Source organism: Molossus molossus, unplaced genomic scaffold (genome assembly GCF_014108415.1).
Source record: "Molossus molossus isolate mMolMol1 unplaced genomic scaffold, mMolMol1.p scaffold_m16_p_2, whole genome shotgun sequence".
NCBI classification, from domain to species: Eukaryota; Metazoa; Chordata; class Mammalia; order Chiroptera; family Molossidae; genus Molossus; species Molossus molossus.
The window spans coordinates 94,325,587-94,342,017 of record NW_023425355.1 but is presented as its reverse complement, the minus strand read 5'-3'; the positions used below and the strand labels follow the sequence as shown (position 1 = coordinate 94,342,017).

The window sequence follows — 16,431 nt, the reverse complement described above, 5'->3', positions numbered from 1 at the left end:
GGCGCGAGCTAGGCGAGAGCGTGGAGGCGGAGCTTGGGATGGGGCGGGGGCGGGGCGGGGGCGGGGCGGGGGCGGGGCGGCCCGGCGGCACCTGGGAAACGCCCGCGCCGGTTGGGGCAGGCGTGGTCGTCGGGGCGGAGGGCGGTGGCCGGCCGTGGACGGGGTTCAGGCCGGGCGGCGGGACGGCGGGGGTGGCTGGGAGGCGGTGCTCTCGGGCCGCAGGCGGACGTGTTCTGTGAGCGGCGCCCGGGCGGCGGGGCAGGCGCCTCCCGAGCGCCGGCGCCCATTTTGCCCGCCCGCTTACGCGGCCTACACGCTCTGGGGACAGCCCTGAGGCAGCATCGCCGCACGCACCAGCCTCTTGAGCCAGTGGGACGCTCTCTCGAAATTTGGTCCTAAGATAGTTAAGGTTTTATTTTGTTTTGTTTCCAAGTTACGGTCCCTGAATTTTGTACCACTCTCCCTGGACCACTTCCGGTTGTCGGCCCTTGCCTCGAAACTTCGGTTCGGGTGACCTCGGCCCCAGATGCCCCTCGGCTCGCCCTGGGCTCACGTCCTGATCCCGGTTTGACTGGCCCGAGGTGGGGGACCTGGAAGTTTTAGCCTCGCTGATTTCGAGGCGGATTAATTAGCCCAAGAAACATTATATTCATGTGAGTAACCTCTTGCAGAAACAGTGCTATACTGTGTCTGAAAAAGTATCACTCAAGCTTGGCTGCTGCTACTTTCTACAAAGGCTTTTAAGTATCTGTTTGTTACAGGGAGGGGAATGGGGGACTTCAGTTTTTATTCAAGGTCGAAAGTATCACAGTAGTTATCCACTATACATGTTCCCTCACCTCTCCTTGTCTTGATGCTATCAGACATGGTGAAATTATAGATTAAAGTAATTTTGACGTATGCCAAACATGCCGTGGGTTGAAAGTACAGATCTTTCAACTCCCAAGGTTAGGAATTGCAGTGGATTTTAGAAATGATTCAAAACCAAAGACAAGTATATGCCGTGCCGCCTCCACAGCCCATCAATGTTTATGTTTGCTTTGATCTCGTTTTCTTATTCCTTGTGTAGTTTGAAGCCAGGTAGACATGGCAGTACTGGAAAGGGAACATTCCCAAGGTGCTACCTGAAGAGGTGTTGATGCTTTGCTCTTTTCTCCCAAGTCAGTTCCAACCCAAGTCTCCCCACAGATAGGGCCCTCATCCGGTAGAGCTATTTGTGATATGTATGCTAGCAACCTCCATTTTTACCTAATGCATAAGGACCACATTCCATGATTGATTTTGATAATGATAGAAGCTTGGGAGAAATTTCAAGTGTGCAATTACATTGGACCCACCTAAATTTTCTGTTTCGATTTTGCACCATATGTTATTTTCAATTACTATTCTTGACTAGTATGCTCTGCCCTGGTGGGGCAAGGATGGCTGTTATTATGTTTAGTGATAGGATATTTTGAGTTTATAAATTGTCTTTAGACACCTTCAGGAGGAAAAACACCTTTGTTGTTGATGTTAATCTCATAATCTAGAATGACATTCTCTAACTTTTATAATGCTCAGGGCTGCATATTATAGCCCTAAACGTTTCATTGGAGAAGAAAAAATGATTAACATGTATGGCAAGCTTATGTGCTAGACGATCTACCCATATATATACTTTGTATATATATGTTAGCTGCCCCAATTGGAATCAGGCTCTGCAACCTCTTAGCAGTGTGACCTCAAGCAAGTTACCTAACTTCTCTGTGCCTTACTTTCTTCATCTTTTTAAAAAATAATCTTCACCCAAGAATATATTTTTATTGATTTGAGAGAGAGAGAAAAACATCGATGTGAGAGAGAAACATGGATTTGGTCGCTTCCCAAACGGGCCCCTACCTGAGTATGTGCCCTGACCAGGAATCAAAACCTTTTGGTGTACCAGATGACACTCCAAGCAACTGAGCCACCCGGCCAGGGCTACTTCTTTCATCTTTAAGTGGGGGAAATAATAGTATCCATTAAATCAGGTAATTATGAAGGTTAAAAGTGTCAATGTATGTAAAACACATAGGAAGTGCTAAATAATTGTTGACTTATGAGCATTATATTCTTTAATTCTCATTTTACTAATCAGAAAACTGAGGTGTAGAAAGATTAACTTGTCTGAGGTCACAAAGCTGGTAAGTGACAAAATCAGGATTTATGCATAGGCCAGTCTGATTCCGAGGTCTACATTCTTGGTAAGTTCATCCATTATAATTGGATAACTTCATCAATTGACTTCACATGAAATAAGTATATTCAACCGATTAATGTTTAAAACTGTGTTAAAACACCTGGAAATTAAAGCAAATTATCTTTTTTAAAAAAGACAGAAAACGCCCTGGCCGGTTTGGCTCAGCGGTTGGAGCACTGGCCTGCCGGACTGGAGAGTCCTGGGTTCGGTTCCCACTAGGGGCACATACCAAAAGGGAAAAAAAAAAAAAAAAAAAAAGACAAAAAATAATTTATTCTGAGAAGAAAAAAATAATGGTTTTACTTAGATTACTACCTAAGGAAGACTTCCATGTTGTATATCATCCATTTAAAACAAAATGACTTACTAATAAATACTCTATCTAGGCCAATGTGGTCTCTGACTGTGGCATCAAGGTGACCCACATGGGGACTATCTCTTTTAGTGCCTTTGTGGATGATGAAGTTATAGAAACACTTTGTTAATCCATTTGAATTTGCAGCTGGTAGTATTCCTTGAGTTGAGTGGAACAAGTTTATGCTCTGTGTATTGTATTGCACCTGTACCTAAGTTTATCTTGAGGTTTTAAGGGATTCATCATAGTTCAGGGGGTCCTGAATTTTGTGAGCAAGTGTTATATGCAGAGAAATGCTCTCTAGTCAAATAAATTTGGGAAATGTTAAACAAAATAAAGTTTATTTACTACATAACTTGCCAGAGCTTTCACTGTGTTAATGTGCTTTATGATGCTATAAGATTCCCAAACTTATTTGACCAAGGAAAAAGTTAGGGACAAGTGTTCCAAGAATCACATGTAGGCAAATTGTGTCCTAGTCATACACCTGTGATTTTGTGGGCTTTGATCTTAATCCCTCTCACTGAGCCTTTGCTTTGCGTGTCTCTCCTGAGAATGTTGTTTCATGTTCACATGATAGCTTCTCAGTCCCTTGATTATTGCAGTTGCTTTTACTGGGCCTCTGTGCTATCTCTGAGTGGTAGCATGCACAACTCCAGAGTCATGTGCTGGGATCTGTTCCCAGGCTCATCCTGCTGATGCCCAGCATATTGGCCTTAGGGTCACAGCAGCACATCACATAATGCTGCCTTTTTTCTGAGAATATTTTGTAATGGTTCATAGGCCTCTTTATAGTGATCCATAGTAACTGAGACCATCATCTCCAATTTGCTTGCCATCTATTCCACTATAATTATTTCCTTTTCATGTCAGTGTAACCAGTAAAATTTTGCTTTTCATTCAAAACAAATTTAAATGTAAATAATGTTGGTTGTTGCTAGGACCTGTCTGTGAAGTTGAGATGGTCCTGAAACCCATAACACTTGGTTTCTACTTAAAAAATAAGTAGCCACACTTATTTCTTTTGTACTTGAAATCCAGACTTTAATATATTTTATTTTGACATTAGCATTTACTAGGTTTTTGTTTGTATCACTCCTTTCCAAAGCCCTGGTGAGGACGAGAGGCAGAACAATTGTATCTGCTAAATGTGGAAAAATGGCTTTGAAAAAATATATATATATATGCTATATAAAACACGTAGAGAATCAGTCTCTACCTAAGTAAGTATACATGGCCTTAATCTGTTTCCCCTACTATATAGATCCACCACTCACAGGAATATTATTTGACTAGTATTTGAGACTTGGGGTGCCCAGTACTGGATCATTCCTGCTACTGAAGAGCTTATAGTACTGTATTTAGGGAGAGTCAGGACTTGTGAAATAAGCAGAGCAAATATTCAAGAAAATTTATAATTAGAAGCCAAAATATGAGCTTTAGTTTAGACATAAATGCTGTACTAGTCATAGAGAGGCAATAAGTTTTCATAGAGAAGGCAGGCACTGCACTCTGCCATGATAGTACTGAGGTAGAGAGTCCTGAGGAGGCATTTTAGACCAGTGGAAAGCAAGATTGAGAATATGGAGTTAAAGATGAGCCTGGTGTTTTGGAAAAACTTTATCTCAAATACAGTGGTAGTGGTGCTTCCTGGAATTAGTGACATAGGATGTAGCGACTGAAGCAGAAGAAGAGGATAACTAGTAAGTTTCTGCAGGATCAGGAGGGGTAGTGTTGCCATTGAGAGAAATCAGAATTTGGTTAAAAAGAAGAGGTTTCACTTTAGGTGAATTTAAAATGAGGGAGCCATGTAAGACAGGAAATTTGAAATGAGAGAGCCCTATAAGACAGGAGCTTAAAATGGGCTCAGAGTCAGAGTACAATGGGCAAAGCAACTGTGATGTTCTTAAATTATTCACTAAAATTAGACCATTTTTAAATCCATAAAAGATATTTTCTACTTTCCTTTTAAGGAAGGATAAACTAACAGTGTTTAAGGGAGGAAAAAAACCAGATTCAAATTGTCCTAGAAAAAAAGGGCTTTGTTTAGCTCAATTAATTCTTTCTGGCTAACTTTGTCCTGGGCTGCATCATGCTGTGTTCTGGCATCTATTTGCTCTTGACAGCTTTACTTGAGGGTTTAACAACTTCCCAAGCTGTGCTGCAGTTCTTTCCCACCTAATGGGAATAGGAGGCCTTTGTTTTGTGGGGTAGAGCCCCAGTGCTCTATTTGTGCTCTGCCAAAAATAGAAACACAGTGAAAACCATGCCATACAAAATGCAGGTCAAGTTATTGTGAGGCCCTGAAATGAGACACAGGGCCTGGCAGAGGATCTTTATGGGTTTAGAACCCAGTCTGCCTCATGCAGAATTTGCCCAGGAAGTGGGCTTCCTTTATACCTCTGAAAGGGCAGAGGGACTTTTCTGTGCTTCTGACTTGGGAAACAATTTAAACCCACACCTGTATAGTAAAATAGGCTCCTGTGACATACTGAAGCATTACTAAAATGAAATAAGGACCTATGTGGGTAACTATCATTTTCTCTCACTCAGCTCCAAACCACCATGATCCCCAAAGCCTCTTACTGCTCAGAAATTCCATGAAGCTACCTTATTTTCCCTAATAAGAAAACCCCCTTTTGGAAAGGCCCAGTTGCTATATCTTTCTAAGTAAACTGATAAATAGGTTGTTTGCTCTTAAAACAAACTTTTAATCTTAATTTAGAAATAAGTACACCTGTGCATATTCTGTTGCTGACTATATTTTGTCAGACTGCTTTGTGAATGCAAACTTGAGACCACTGCCCAGCTTCCTGTAAAGCTACAGAACTCCTTACCTAATTGAATTCTCAAGTGCTTTGTAGTCAACCTGAGGCTCTGCCTGAGTGTCACTTCAGTGTCTTGCAGGGAGCTTCAAGTGGCCTTGGTTCCCTTTAGGCTGTGCAAGTAGACATATATGAGGTTTGGTTCTGGTTGGTGGTTGCTAGTACCAGGTCACCTTGCTCACTGGTGAGTTTATTCAAACCCAAAAAGTCACACCTGTGTCCTGTGCGCGGGTGCTGCAGGCTTAGGTGGAGAAAAGCAGGGCTAGAATTGGAACTCAAAGCCCAGAATGGCAGGAGAGGATGTGGGGGCTCCACCCGATCGCCTCTGGGTTCACCAAGAGGGTATCTACCGCGACGAATACCAGCGCACATGGGTGGCCGTCGTGGAACAGGTAACTGTTTACATTTTGCTTATTTCTTTATTTTCCTTTCAAGCAACTTAGTTTCTAACTAGTCACAATATCCTGAAGTCTGGTTTTATTTTTGATCATTTCTTTCCATTAGGGGACGAGTTTCCTAAGGGCACGAGTCCAGCAAGTTCAGGTTCCCTTAGGTGACGCGGCTAGGCCGAGTCACCTTCTTACCTCCCAGCTACCTCTCATGTGGCAACTCTACCCTGAGGAGCGCTACATGGATAACAACTCTCGCTTGTGGCAGATCCAGCATCATTTAATGGTACATATGTTGCTTAATCATTTTCCATTATATTGGGACTCTTATAACACAGTACTCTATAAACTTTTTTTTTCCTGACAGGTCAGGGGAGTACAGGAGCTGTTGCTTAAGCTTTTGCCTGATGATTAACCTGGTATGTATTTTTGTTTCTCCACTGTCTCTCTTTCTTCTTTTTCATTCTGTTCGGTTGTGGTGATTTTAATGATTTATTTTTTTCCAGGTGCTGGGATTCTAGGAAGATATGCTCCTCTGTTCTGTTCAGTATATGGCAATCACTTCATCCACCACTGCAGTGCACCCACCTGTGGGCCTAGGGGAGGGAGTGGGTTGAAAAACTGCTCAAGAACACAGAAGTTTAGGAAGGGTCATGAAGAACACCGCAAGTGGAACTGCAGAGAGAGGGTTACACAGGCAGAAAGCCAGTCAACAAAAGCATTTAGTCAGGATACGTAATTTGAAATTGACTCCTTTGGAAGTTGCCATAGAACCTTTAATGGACATCATCAGCTGGAACTGGGATCTGATGAATCCCACAAAAGTCAGCACCTGCTACAGAACAGATGCTCTGATCACCAAGGACTTGGTACTGATTTAGAGAGAAGAGAGCAACTCCTAGCAGCATCAACATCTATTGGTCGTTTATTTGCCCTGCAGCAATTCACCTGCCTTTCCTTCTCCCATTCTGTAAATATCCTAGATTTTGCTCCAGTGTTTCCCATCCCAGTACTGACCTAACTTGGACCTACTGAAAACTTAGGGAGCTCTAGGGGGAAAAGGAGGTTATTTGCACTAATGAAATTAGCTACAAAGGCTCCTGAGCCTTTTTTCTTTCTGAAATTGTGTCATCAAATTATTAGAAGTTGCTGATCTGTTACAGATATTTTAAGTCTTTTCTGTAAGTTTCAAAAAAACATTTCAGCTGCTTAACTAGCACCTTTCTCAGGGCCAAATATTGCTGATTCCTAGGAAAGCATTTACTACCTGATAATTTCCTGAGTTATAACAGTGTATATACATTAAAAACCTTAGTTTTACTTCTTAAAAATCTTGGGAACAATAGCTACCATGTAGCAAGCCCTTACTGCCTTCCAGGCACTCTTCTATGCACTTTGTATACTTTTATCACATTTAATTCTTTCTTCAATGCTTTGAGGTAGGTATGATCCTCAGTTTACACACAAATAATAAGAGAAAAGGCTCAAGGAGCTTGATCATTTACCAGGGGTGGTTTTGTGAATGATAGAGCTGGGCAGTGGGCAGGCCCTTCAGGCTGCGGCGTCGGCTCCTCTAGCCCAACATTGGTTTACAGTATTCAGGATGAATTGATTGAATTCAAGGGTTTTTATTTCCATGTAAAGCTACTTATATCTTCCGAATCAAATGAAATGGATATTATAAAAATACAGTTGATTCATCCTATGAATGGGAAGAGTATTTTTCAGTGTAATTGTCTTCCAGCAGTTGGAAGGCAATTGTCTTGTCTCTGAAGAAAATCCCTTCTAGAGGGCTTTAAAGTCTTTATAAATAAAAAACAAAATAAAAATCATTTTTCTTATTTTAGTTTTCTGGACATGCTGCAGAAGGATCCGTGCCAGAAAGAAGCCTGTGAAATACAGAAATGTTTACAAGGTACTATGTTCGACGCTTTTTTTTTATAGTTCTCTACTTTATCTGTGAACTAACTACAAGAGACCAATTGTTCTTTTTATCAGAAAACTATATTAACTCCTCTCAGAATATATTAGTTCTGTAATTAGCCTGAAGATGCAGAAAATAAAAAGTAATGTGACCTAAGCTTGGGGTTTTGCAATCCTGGGTATATAGTAGAATCACATGGAAAGCTTTAACAACTTGCCTAGAACAATGAAATCAGACTTTCATTACTACTGGATGGGGTCTCGGCAGGTATCTAAGAAACCAGGTGATTTTTTAAAAATAATTTTTCTTTATTGATTTTAGAGAGAGAGGAAGGGAGAGGGAGAGAGAGATAGAAACATTGATGAGAAATAACACTGATTGGCTGCCTCCTGCATGCCCCGCACTGGGGATCAGGCCCACAACCTGGGCATGTGCCCTGACCGGGAATTGAATCTACAACTTCTTGGAGCATGGGTCGATGCTCAACCACTCAGCCACGCCAACCAGGCTAGCCAAGTGATTTTAATGTGCAGCCAGAGTTGAGAATTACTACGTGGAACAAAGTCCTTAAAAAAAAAAAAAAAGACTAGTTTTAAAATGGGTGGGTTATACTTAACTGTGTCCCGACAACTCACTTTTTAAAAGCACTTCGGTTAGCCCTGGCTGGTTTAGCTCAGTGGTTAGAGTGTCAGCCTGTGGACTGAAGAGCCTTGGGTTCAATTTCAGGTCAAGAGTATGTACCTCGGTTGCAGGTTTGATCCCTGGCCACGGTAGGGGTTGTGCAGGAGGCAACCAATTGATGTGTCTCTCTCACATCAATGTTTTTCTCTCTTGCTCCCTTCCTCTCTCCCACTCTATCTGGAAAAAAAATCAATGGAAAAAGTATCCTCAAGTGAGGATTTTTAAAAATGCTATATTATAAAAATAAATAAATAAAAGCAATCAGGTTAGAATGGGGGTGTGTTGAAAATACAATTGGAATTCAGGCTGCCAAAGTTAGCAACTAACTCTTAAAGGTAAAAGTGAATTTCAACTAAAGTATATTTGATGTAATTTGTCCATTTGATTTTAAATCAGCTAGTATGTTTGACCAAATTCCAGAGGATCTCTCTCTTTTTTTTAAATCAATGAATGATTATTGGCAGAACAAATGAAAAAGGCTTTAGTACTGTGTGAATTTGAAAACTGACTTTTTGATAATTTTTCTGTTATTAAAGTACAGTAGTAGAGATTAATACCCATGAAAATAGAGAAAGATAGGGAGGAAAAATATTGAGTTCCCCTAAAGAAAACCCTTGTTTGTATATTTTCCTTGACTTTTAGCTTCTGTTCTTGAACTTTTCATTTTATTATATAAGCAATATTTTATTTAAAATCTTTTAATCTAAGTATTGATGCATAATGCCATTTTATTCACCCCATTCTTTTCTTTCTCCAAATTTAAGAAAAACAAAAATTTTTTCACAATCAACTTCTCCCAAATAAATTCTTAACTTATTTGAATTACCAAACCATGGCTAAGGGAGAATAAGAATCAAATTAGAGCTAGTTATATTCCTTGCTGCAGTGTGGGAGGATTGAGGGCTGGAAGGACTAAGAGTTAGCATTAAACATTTCCTGGATGACAAGCACAGCCAAAAAGGCTTTAAACATATTGCCATTTAATCATTTCATCCATGAGGTAGATGTTACTATGATCCACATTTTACCGATGGGGAAATCAACACAGAAATTATATAACTTGCCCAGGGTCACATAACTAGTAAAGGGTACAGTGAGGATTTGAATCCTACTAGTCTGGCTCCAAGCCTGGACTCAGTCACTCTGCTATATTCTCATTGTAGTCAGAATTGTCTTTCTTATCACAGGCTAACTCCCATGCACTCCATTTTAGTATTGAGGGACTCAGGTCAATTGAAGCTGACCTAGAACCTTTAGGTCAAGTCCTCCTTGACTTAGGATCTATAACAGGGGTTTGCAAATGTTTTCTATCAAGGGCTAAACAGGAAATATTTTAGGCTTTGGAGGCCAGGAAGTCTTTGTTGGGATGGGAGAAGGGGGGGGGGGTGGATCACAACCCTTTAAAAATGTAAAAACCATTATTAGCTCACAGCTATAAAAGATTGACCCCGAGGCTGCAGTTTCCAACCTGTGATACACAGACTTGGTAGGGAAGGTCTACCAGTCACCTTAAATGATATGCAAAAGAACATGCAGGGTATATGCATTTTTCTAATTCACCAAATTATAAAGGAGTTAGTGACCCCCCAAAAAGGGAAGAGGTTAAAAAACCCTGCCCTAGAAAAAGGCACATAAGCTACCAACTCAACCTTAAAGAAATGATAAAGAAAAACATATTTTGACCACTGTAAATCACACTTTTCTTCCTAATTAACCTGTTGACTGGTCTCTAAATTAGAAACAATTCAGTGGACTTTGATACATCTTTTTTCCAGGTCTGTAGATATAGTAAAGTGAAAAGGAGTGGGAAGCATTGATCTAAAACTCCCTGTGCCTTAGTCCTATGAGATCATGATTCTGCCTGTCTGTTTTTCAGCCAACAACTACAGGGAATTTAAGTGTCAGGCTGTTATCCAAGAACTTCGTAAGTGTTGTGCTCGCTATCCCAAGGGAAGATCTGTCGTCTGTTCAGGATTTGAAAAAGAAGAGGTAGAAAAGCTGACACTAAAGTCCACATCAAAGTAAAGTTCTGCGGAGAAGTTAAATGCTGCACTACGTTTCCACCAAGCAAGATTCATTTATCCTCCTGACTCTTCAGGCCAGGTAGCAGCAAATATCAAATGAAAAGTCAACTATAAAAGTTAATAAATATGCCATCTATGCAGAACAAATAGAAATATATTAACCAAATGTGTAGAATGTAATAAAACAGCTGCTAAAATAAACCTGTTAAGTGAAAAAAATTTTGGTTTGGTACTTGTGATATTGTCACTTACAAGAAATATATATTTGGTTTTTGTCTCCATTCCAGGCACAAAGCTCCTAAAGCCCTTTGGAATTTCCTAAGTGATAAGGTGTCTTTTGATACATTAATGAGGTGACTTTTAATGAGGAAAGCCCTTAGTTAACCCATAGATGAGGGCTGGTTGCCAAGGGAACCAACCACATGATTAGAGGGCTGGAACTTTTAGTCCTCATCCTCATGCCCACCCCCAACTTCTGGGGAAGAGGGAGGGGCTGAAGAATATTGAGTTCAGTCACCAGTAGCCAATAATTTAATCAAATAAAGTGTTAGGTGAAAACACTCAGCCCTCCAGCGTCATGACACCTTTCATAGATGACGTGCTAAATTCAAAGGTTTTTCTCACCCAACCTGTTGTATTTCCATCAGTTTAAAGCAGTGTCTTCCCAAATGTAAGTAAGAGCATTTCTTTCTGCTCTTGCATCCCCATCACAGTACCTGGCCAGAAGGCATGTCATACTTAGTGAGTGGTAGAAAGGCATAGACATGATTCTTGTAATGTTTAATGACCCCTAATTTATCATGAGAACTTTATTGGAAGTCAGGCAGGCAGCAACAGAATTTGAATTCTTAGGTGGTTTATCTACTCTGTATATATATTTTTAAACTTCATTTTATTTTTTTTATCCTCACCCAAGGATATTTTTCCATTGAATTTTAGATAGAGTGGGAGGGAGGGAGAGAGAGAGAGAGAAAGAAACATCAATGTGAGAGAAACACATCAATCGGTTGTCTTCTGCAGGACCCCAACCTGGGCAGAGAACCCGCAACCAAGGTACATGCCCTTGACAGCGGATCAAACCCTGGACTCTGGTCCTCGGGCCAACACTCTAACCACTGGGCAAAACCAGCTAGGGCTACGGGCTACTCTGTATAGTCTTATAGTCAAACCTGATTACAGCAGATCCTGGTGTTAATACAAGGCTGCCAGAGGAAACCTGTTGACAGTTGTCAGTGACTTCAAGTAGTGGATGGGGGGTGGGGTGAGGGTGACAGTATCAAACAGACCATTTGCTTTCTTCCCTGCCCCCCACCATAAAAGAAAAAGATGACTTTCTAAGCAAGAGCAGAAACAAATTCTTATAGGTTCCTATCATAGTTCATTCGAGCTGCTATAACAGAATACCATAGACAAGACATTTATTTCTCACAGTTCTGACAACTGGAAGGCCAAGGCCAAGGCATCACAGATTCAGTGTCTGGTGAGAGCCTGCTTCCTGGTTTGTAGGAGGCTGCCTTCTGGATATGTCCTCACATTGTGGAAGGGGAGAGGGAGCTCAGTGGGGCCTCTTTCATAAGGGTACTAACCCTTCATGAGGGCTCAAACCCCATGAACTAATCACCTTCCAAAGGCCCCACAGCCAAATATCATCACATGGGGGTTAGAATTTCAACATATAGTTTTTGGGGTATACATTCAGTCCATAAACAGAGCATACTTCCTTGCCTCTTCCAGCATGCTAAAAAAGGCCTACATTGCTCTGAATGGACTGAGATAGTCCTTGATGTGCAAATACCATTATTATTTGAGACCAACTGTTCTTTGAAGTAGCATTCCCCAAAATGTTTCTAGGAATTGCTAAAATGGGAAAAAGTCTTCTGTGTTCAGATAAGTCTAGGGGATGCTAGATTATACACAGGCAAACAGGTTTCTTTACTGTAAGATTTCAGAGCTTTCCATATGCTAATGTGAATTATGACTCTTTGAGAAGGACTATTATTGTATGCAGTAGTTTCCAAAGTGTACCCATCAAACCCATTTTGCAGACAGCATCTCTCAGGGTGAATGTTCTCTGGAGAAACTTGGAGAAATGGTGTCTTAGAGGTGTTTGGTCTACATACCAGGTTAACTGCTACAAGCTCATGAAATCATTTAAATGAACTCTGTGTTAGTAGTGAAACAATTTAGTAAAACATTTTAAAACTATGTTTACATCATATATACATCGAAATTACATTTGAAATGATCAATTGATGGTGCTGGGATTTACATTAGGAATCACATGATCAAATAGATTGCTGTCCTGTGCTTTATTTTTTTTATCCTCACTCGACATTTTTTTTGCATTTATCTTCCGATAGAGCAGGAGGGAGAGAGAAACATCGACGTGAAAAAGACACATCAAGTGGTTGCCATCCACATGACCCCAACCGGGACGAAGACAAACTGCAACCAAGGTATGTGCCCCCAGCGGGAACAGAACCCGGGACTCTCTGGGCCACAGGCCGACGCTCTGACCGATGAGCCAAACCAGCCAGGGCTCCTGTGCTTTATTACAAAATTATTTTTAAGTTAACTACTCAAATTTCAGAGTTTTAAATTTTTCTTAAGGTATATTACTTTATTTAGGGCTTTTAAAGCTTCAAATCAATCATTCCTTCCTATCTTTAAATTCAATTCTTTCTCAGTTTAAGTCAACATCTATTGGCAGACATTGATTTATTTATTTTTCTTTATTGATTTGAGAGAGAGGAAGGGAGAGCTAGAAACATCGATGAGAGAGAACATCGATTGGCCGCCTCCTGCATGCCCCCCACTGGGAATTTGGCCCACAACCTGGGCATGTGCCCTGACCAGGAAACGAACCAGTGACCTCTTGGTGCATGAGTTGAAGCTCAACCACTGAGCTACACCGGCCGGGCAGCATTGATTTAAATCTTATTCTTCCTAGCTATTATGACATACAGAAAAATAAAATAACCATCAGAGAAGCTTAACATTTACTGCGTGTTTTTATGTTAGGTGTTACCGGACAGGGGCCGGCTGGAGCAGGTCTGCCTCAGGCCAGCCTGTAGTGTGGGTTCTTGACTTTGTGCAGGAAAGATTTCATAACACGACGCCAGATGAGTTTGAGAGTATGTTTATTAAAGCTGGGGACAGTGAAACAAAGGAAGGAATTAGGGTAGAAGAAACAACAGGGAAGAGCCTACCTAGGTGGTGCTCTGCTTTGGCTCTCTAGAAATGTTACAGGAAAGAAGTGAGCCAAGGCAGGGCTGCTGTTAGCTCACTGGGAAGTCAGAGGAAAGGGGGCCTTGGAGACAGGATCAGGGGCCCACTGCTCTCCTGGCTGCAAGTCTTGTGGGGACCTTAGAAATTAAAAGTTCATGCCTGGGGAGGGGCATGGGTGTGTGCTCCAGAGTGAGCTTGTATTGAGTCTTTGTCCTGAGGGCTTTCTATCCTTCTTTTCCCCCTGCAGGCAAGAATCTTAGGGGAGGGTTTCAGTGGAATATTCATCAGTTTTCCAGGTGCATTTTTAATGTTATTTTTTTGGTCTTTTATTGTTTAACTTTTATCTTAGGTCTGTCTGGCTTTAATGGGGCTTTTGTTATTTGTTCCCCAATTTTATCTGTCCTTGGGTTTAGCTGGCACAAATGGCATTAATTGGGTCTTTGTTCTCTATTTTCCCAGGCCAGGGTGATTTAAACTATGCATTTTCTGGTTAGGGAGGAGGGTATAAAACCATTTGCTCTTTGTGTCCTTGGCTGGGAAAGATAATGTCTTATGATTCACAAACTGGCTGTAAGTTGCCCAAACTGTTTGGCCTTGTTTAATTTTCTTGTCTTGCCCAGGAATTTTCATAGCTTCTTACTATCCTGCCACATTAGGGACCATGATTAGCACTGAATGTCAGTCTTCAGGGAAGAACTGGGAAGGTAAGAACTATGATCTCATCCTCTATTTTTAAAAATTCATCTTCATTGTTGAAAGTATTACAGATGTCCCTCATTTCCCCCACTGACTGCCTCCACCCCGCTCCTGCCCACTCCCATGCCTTTACTGAACTATTGTCTGTGTCCATTGGTTATGCATATATGCATATAAAATCTTTGGTTAATCTCTCCCCACCCCTCCTCCCACTTCCCTCCGCATTTTAGAGACTAAAAAGCTTTTAAATAGGCTATTTATTAGTGATGATAAATTTAATCACTTGGTTAAGTAGTGACTGACAGACCTCTAGGCTGGAAAGTAGTTTTCCCTCTGTAATGGATAATATGTAGGGTGATATGCTGGTGCCCTACAAATATCCCACAACCTTTCACCCCATAGCTTTAGTATCCACTAATGACAAAAGCCCCTGTTCTGCCATTAGGCTACAGTATGACAATGTGCTTCCCTGCATCCGCTCCACACTATTCCTATAACATCTAATAAACTGTGATATTACACTTATCTTCAGACACTTAACGTAAAAGGCTTTAAAGGGCCTGTTAAGTAGTCACTTTTAACGGTAGAACTCTAGTATTAGCACCAGCTTCCTACTCTGTATTTCAGTGGTTTCAACCTTGTCTGCTCATTAGAAACATCTGAGACAAATTAAAAACTCAGGCTGTCCTAGTGGTATCTCAGACCAGTTAAATCAAGTGTCTAGGATGACAGCCAGGTGTCAGTAGTTTGCAAAACTCTGTAGGTTGATTCCCATGTGCAAGCAAGGATGAGAACCACTGCTCTCAATAATCCTAATGGCATTTCTTATTTCAAATTCAGACAGTTTGAGTGAGTCAATAAGCTGACTTAATTTTTATTAAAAAGTGCAATACTCAGCCCTGGCCGGTTTGGCTCAGCGGTTAGAGCGTCGGCCTGCGGTCCCGAGAGACCCGGGTTCGGTTCCCGCTAAGGGCACGTACCTCAGTTGCAGTTTGTCCCCGGCCCTGGTTGGTCGTGCGGGTGGCAACCACTCGATGTGTCCCTTTCACATCGATGTTTCTCTCTCTCTCTGTTCCTCTCTCTCCCTCCCACTCTACCTAAAACAAAAAGTGGAAAAATGTCCTCGGGTGAGGATTAAATAAATAAATAAATAAATAAATAAATAATAAAGTGCAATACTCAGTTTTCTTTAGAAAAATAGTGCTCTTAAAATTCATGATTTCTGCCCTGGCCGGTTTGGCTCAGCGGTAAGAGCGTCGGCCTGCGGTCCGGAGAGACCCGGGTTCGGTTCCCACTAAGGGCACGTACCTTGGTTGCAGTTTGTCCCCGGCCCTGGTTGGGTCGTGTGGGTGGCAACCACTCGATGTGTCACTTTCACGTCGATGTTTCTCTCTCTCTCTATCTGAACAAAATATCGAAAAATGTCCTCGGGTGAGGATAAAAAAAAAAAAAAAATTCATGATTCCTTACCCTGGCCATTTTGGCTCAGCGGTTAGAGCATCAGCCCGTGGACCAAAGAGTCGTGGGTTCAATCCCAGTCAAGGGCGTGTACCTTGGTTGTGGTTTGGTCCCCAGCCCTGGTCAGGGTCATGTAGGAGGCAAGCAGTTGATGTGTTTCTCTTTCGCTCTCTCCCTCCCTCCCACTCTATCTGAAGATAAATGGGGGGGAGGTATCCTGGGGTAACCATTAAAAAGAAAATTCCTTAAGAATCAAACATCACAGATGTAAGCCACACCATATGATTTCTGGGAAATCAGGTTCAGATTAAGATAAATGTTCTGCCCAGTTCTCCAAGAGGTCACACTAACATTGTATAAGTGATTAAGAAGGTCCCAAGGAAGAATTTCAGGGTGAATGGACTGCTGCAGCTCCCGAATTTACTGCCACTCAACCTGAGGTCTCAGACTCTTCTGCAGGTGCCCTGGTGCCTATTCAGTAGTTCCCTTCTGAAGACTGGAGTGCAGTCCCCACTGCTCAGGCCACTGAAAGGGTAGGTGCCAGCACTGAGTGGTTTTAAACAGAAAAGGGAAATAAGGTTGCTGGGAAATAATCAGTTTTTTTAAAAAATGAAAAAAGAAGATCCCATACCT

At 41.6% G+C, this 16,431-nt stretch overlaps 2 protein-coding genes across 5 annotated transcripts; both read left to right on the top strand.

The window, feature by feature from the left end:
* Window positions 1-282: 282 nt before the first annotated feature.
* On the top strand, window positions 283-6,375 carry MTCP1 (mature T cell proliferation 1). Its single transcript, XM_036271062.1, has 5 exons — window positions 283-653; window positions 5,639-5,790; window positions 5,903-6,073; window positions 6,155-6,206; window positions 6,294-6,375. The coding sequence occupies exons 2-4, from the start codon at window positions 5,686-5,688 to the stop codon at window positions 6,200-6,202; spliced, it is 324 nt and encodes a 107-aa protein (XP_036126955.1). The 5' UTR covers window positions 283-653; window positions 5,639-5,685; the 3' UTR covers window positions 6,203-6,206; window positions 6,294-6,375.
* A 296-nt stretch (window positions 6,376-6,671) lies between these two features.
* Window positions 6,672-13,911, top strand: CMC4 (C-X9-C motif containing 4). 4 transcript variants are annotated; one of them, XR_004960619.1, is made up of 4 exons: window positions 6,672-6,757; window positions 7,635-7,702; window positions 10,269-10,495; window positions 13,892-13,911. XR_004960619.1 is itself a non-coding variant. In XM_036271063.1 (3 exons), exons 2-3 carry the CDS (start codon window positions 7,645-7,647, stop codon window positions 10,415-10,417), a joined length of 207 nt encoding a protein of 68 aa, XP_036126956.1. In that variant the 5' UTR covers window positions 6,672-6,757; window positions 7,635-7,644; the 3' UTR covers window positions 10,418-10,596. The 4 variants fall into 4 exon arrangements, 1 of the variants encoding a protein (XP_036126956.1); XR_004960617.1 differs by lacking the exon at window positions 13,892-13,911 and adding an exon at window positions 12,777-12,819; XR_004960618.1 differs by lacking the exon at window positions 13,892-13,911 and adding an exon at window positions 12,782-12,810.
* Window positions 13,912-16,431: the final 2,520 nt, after the last annotated feature.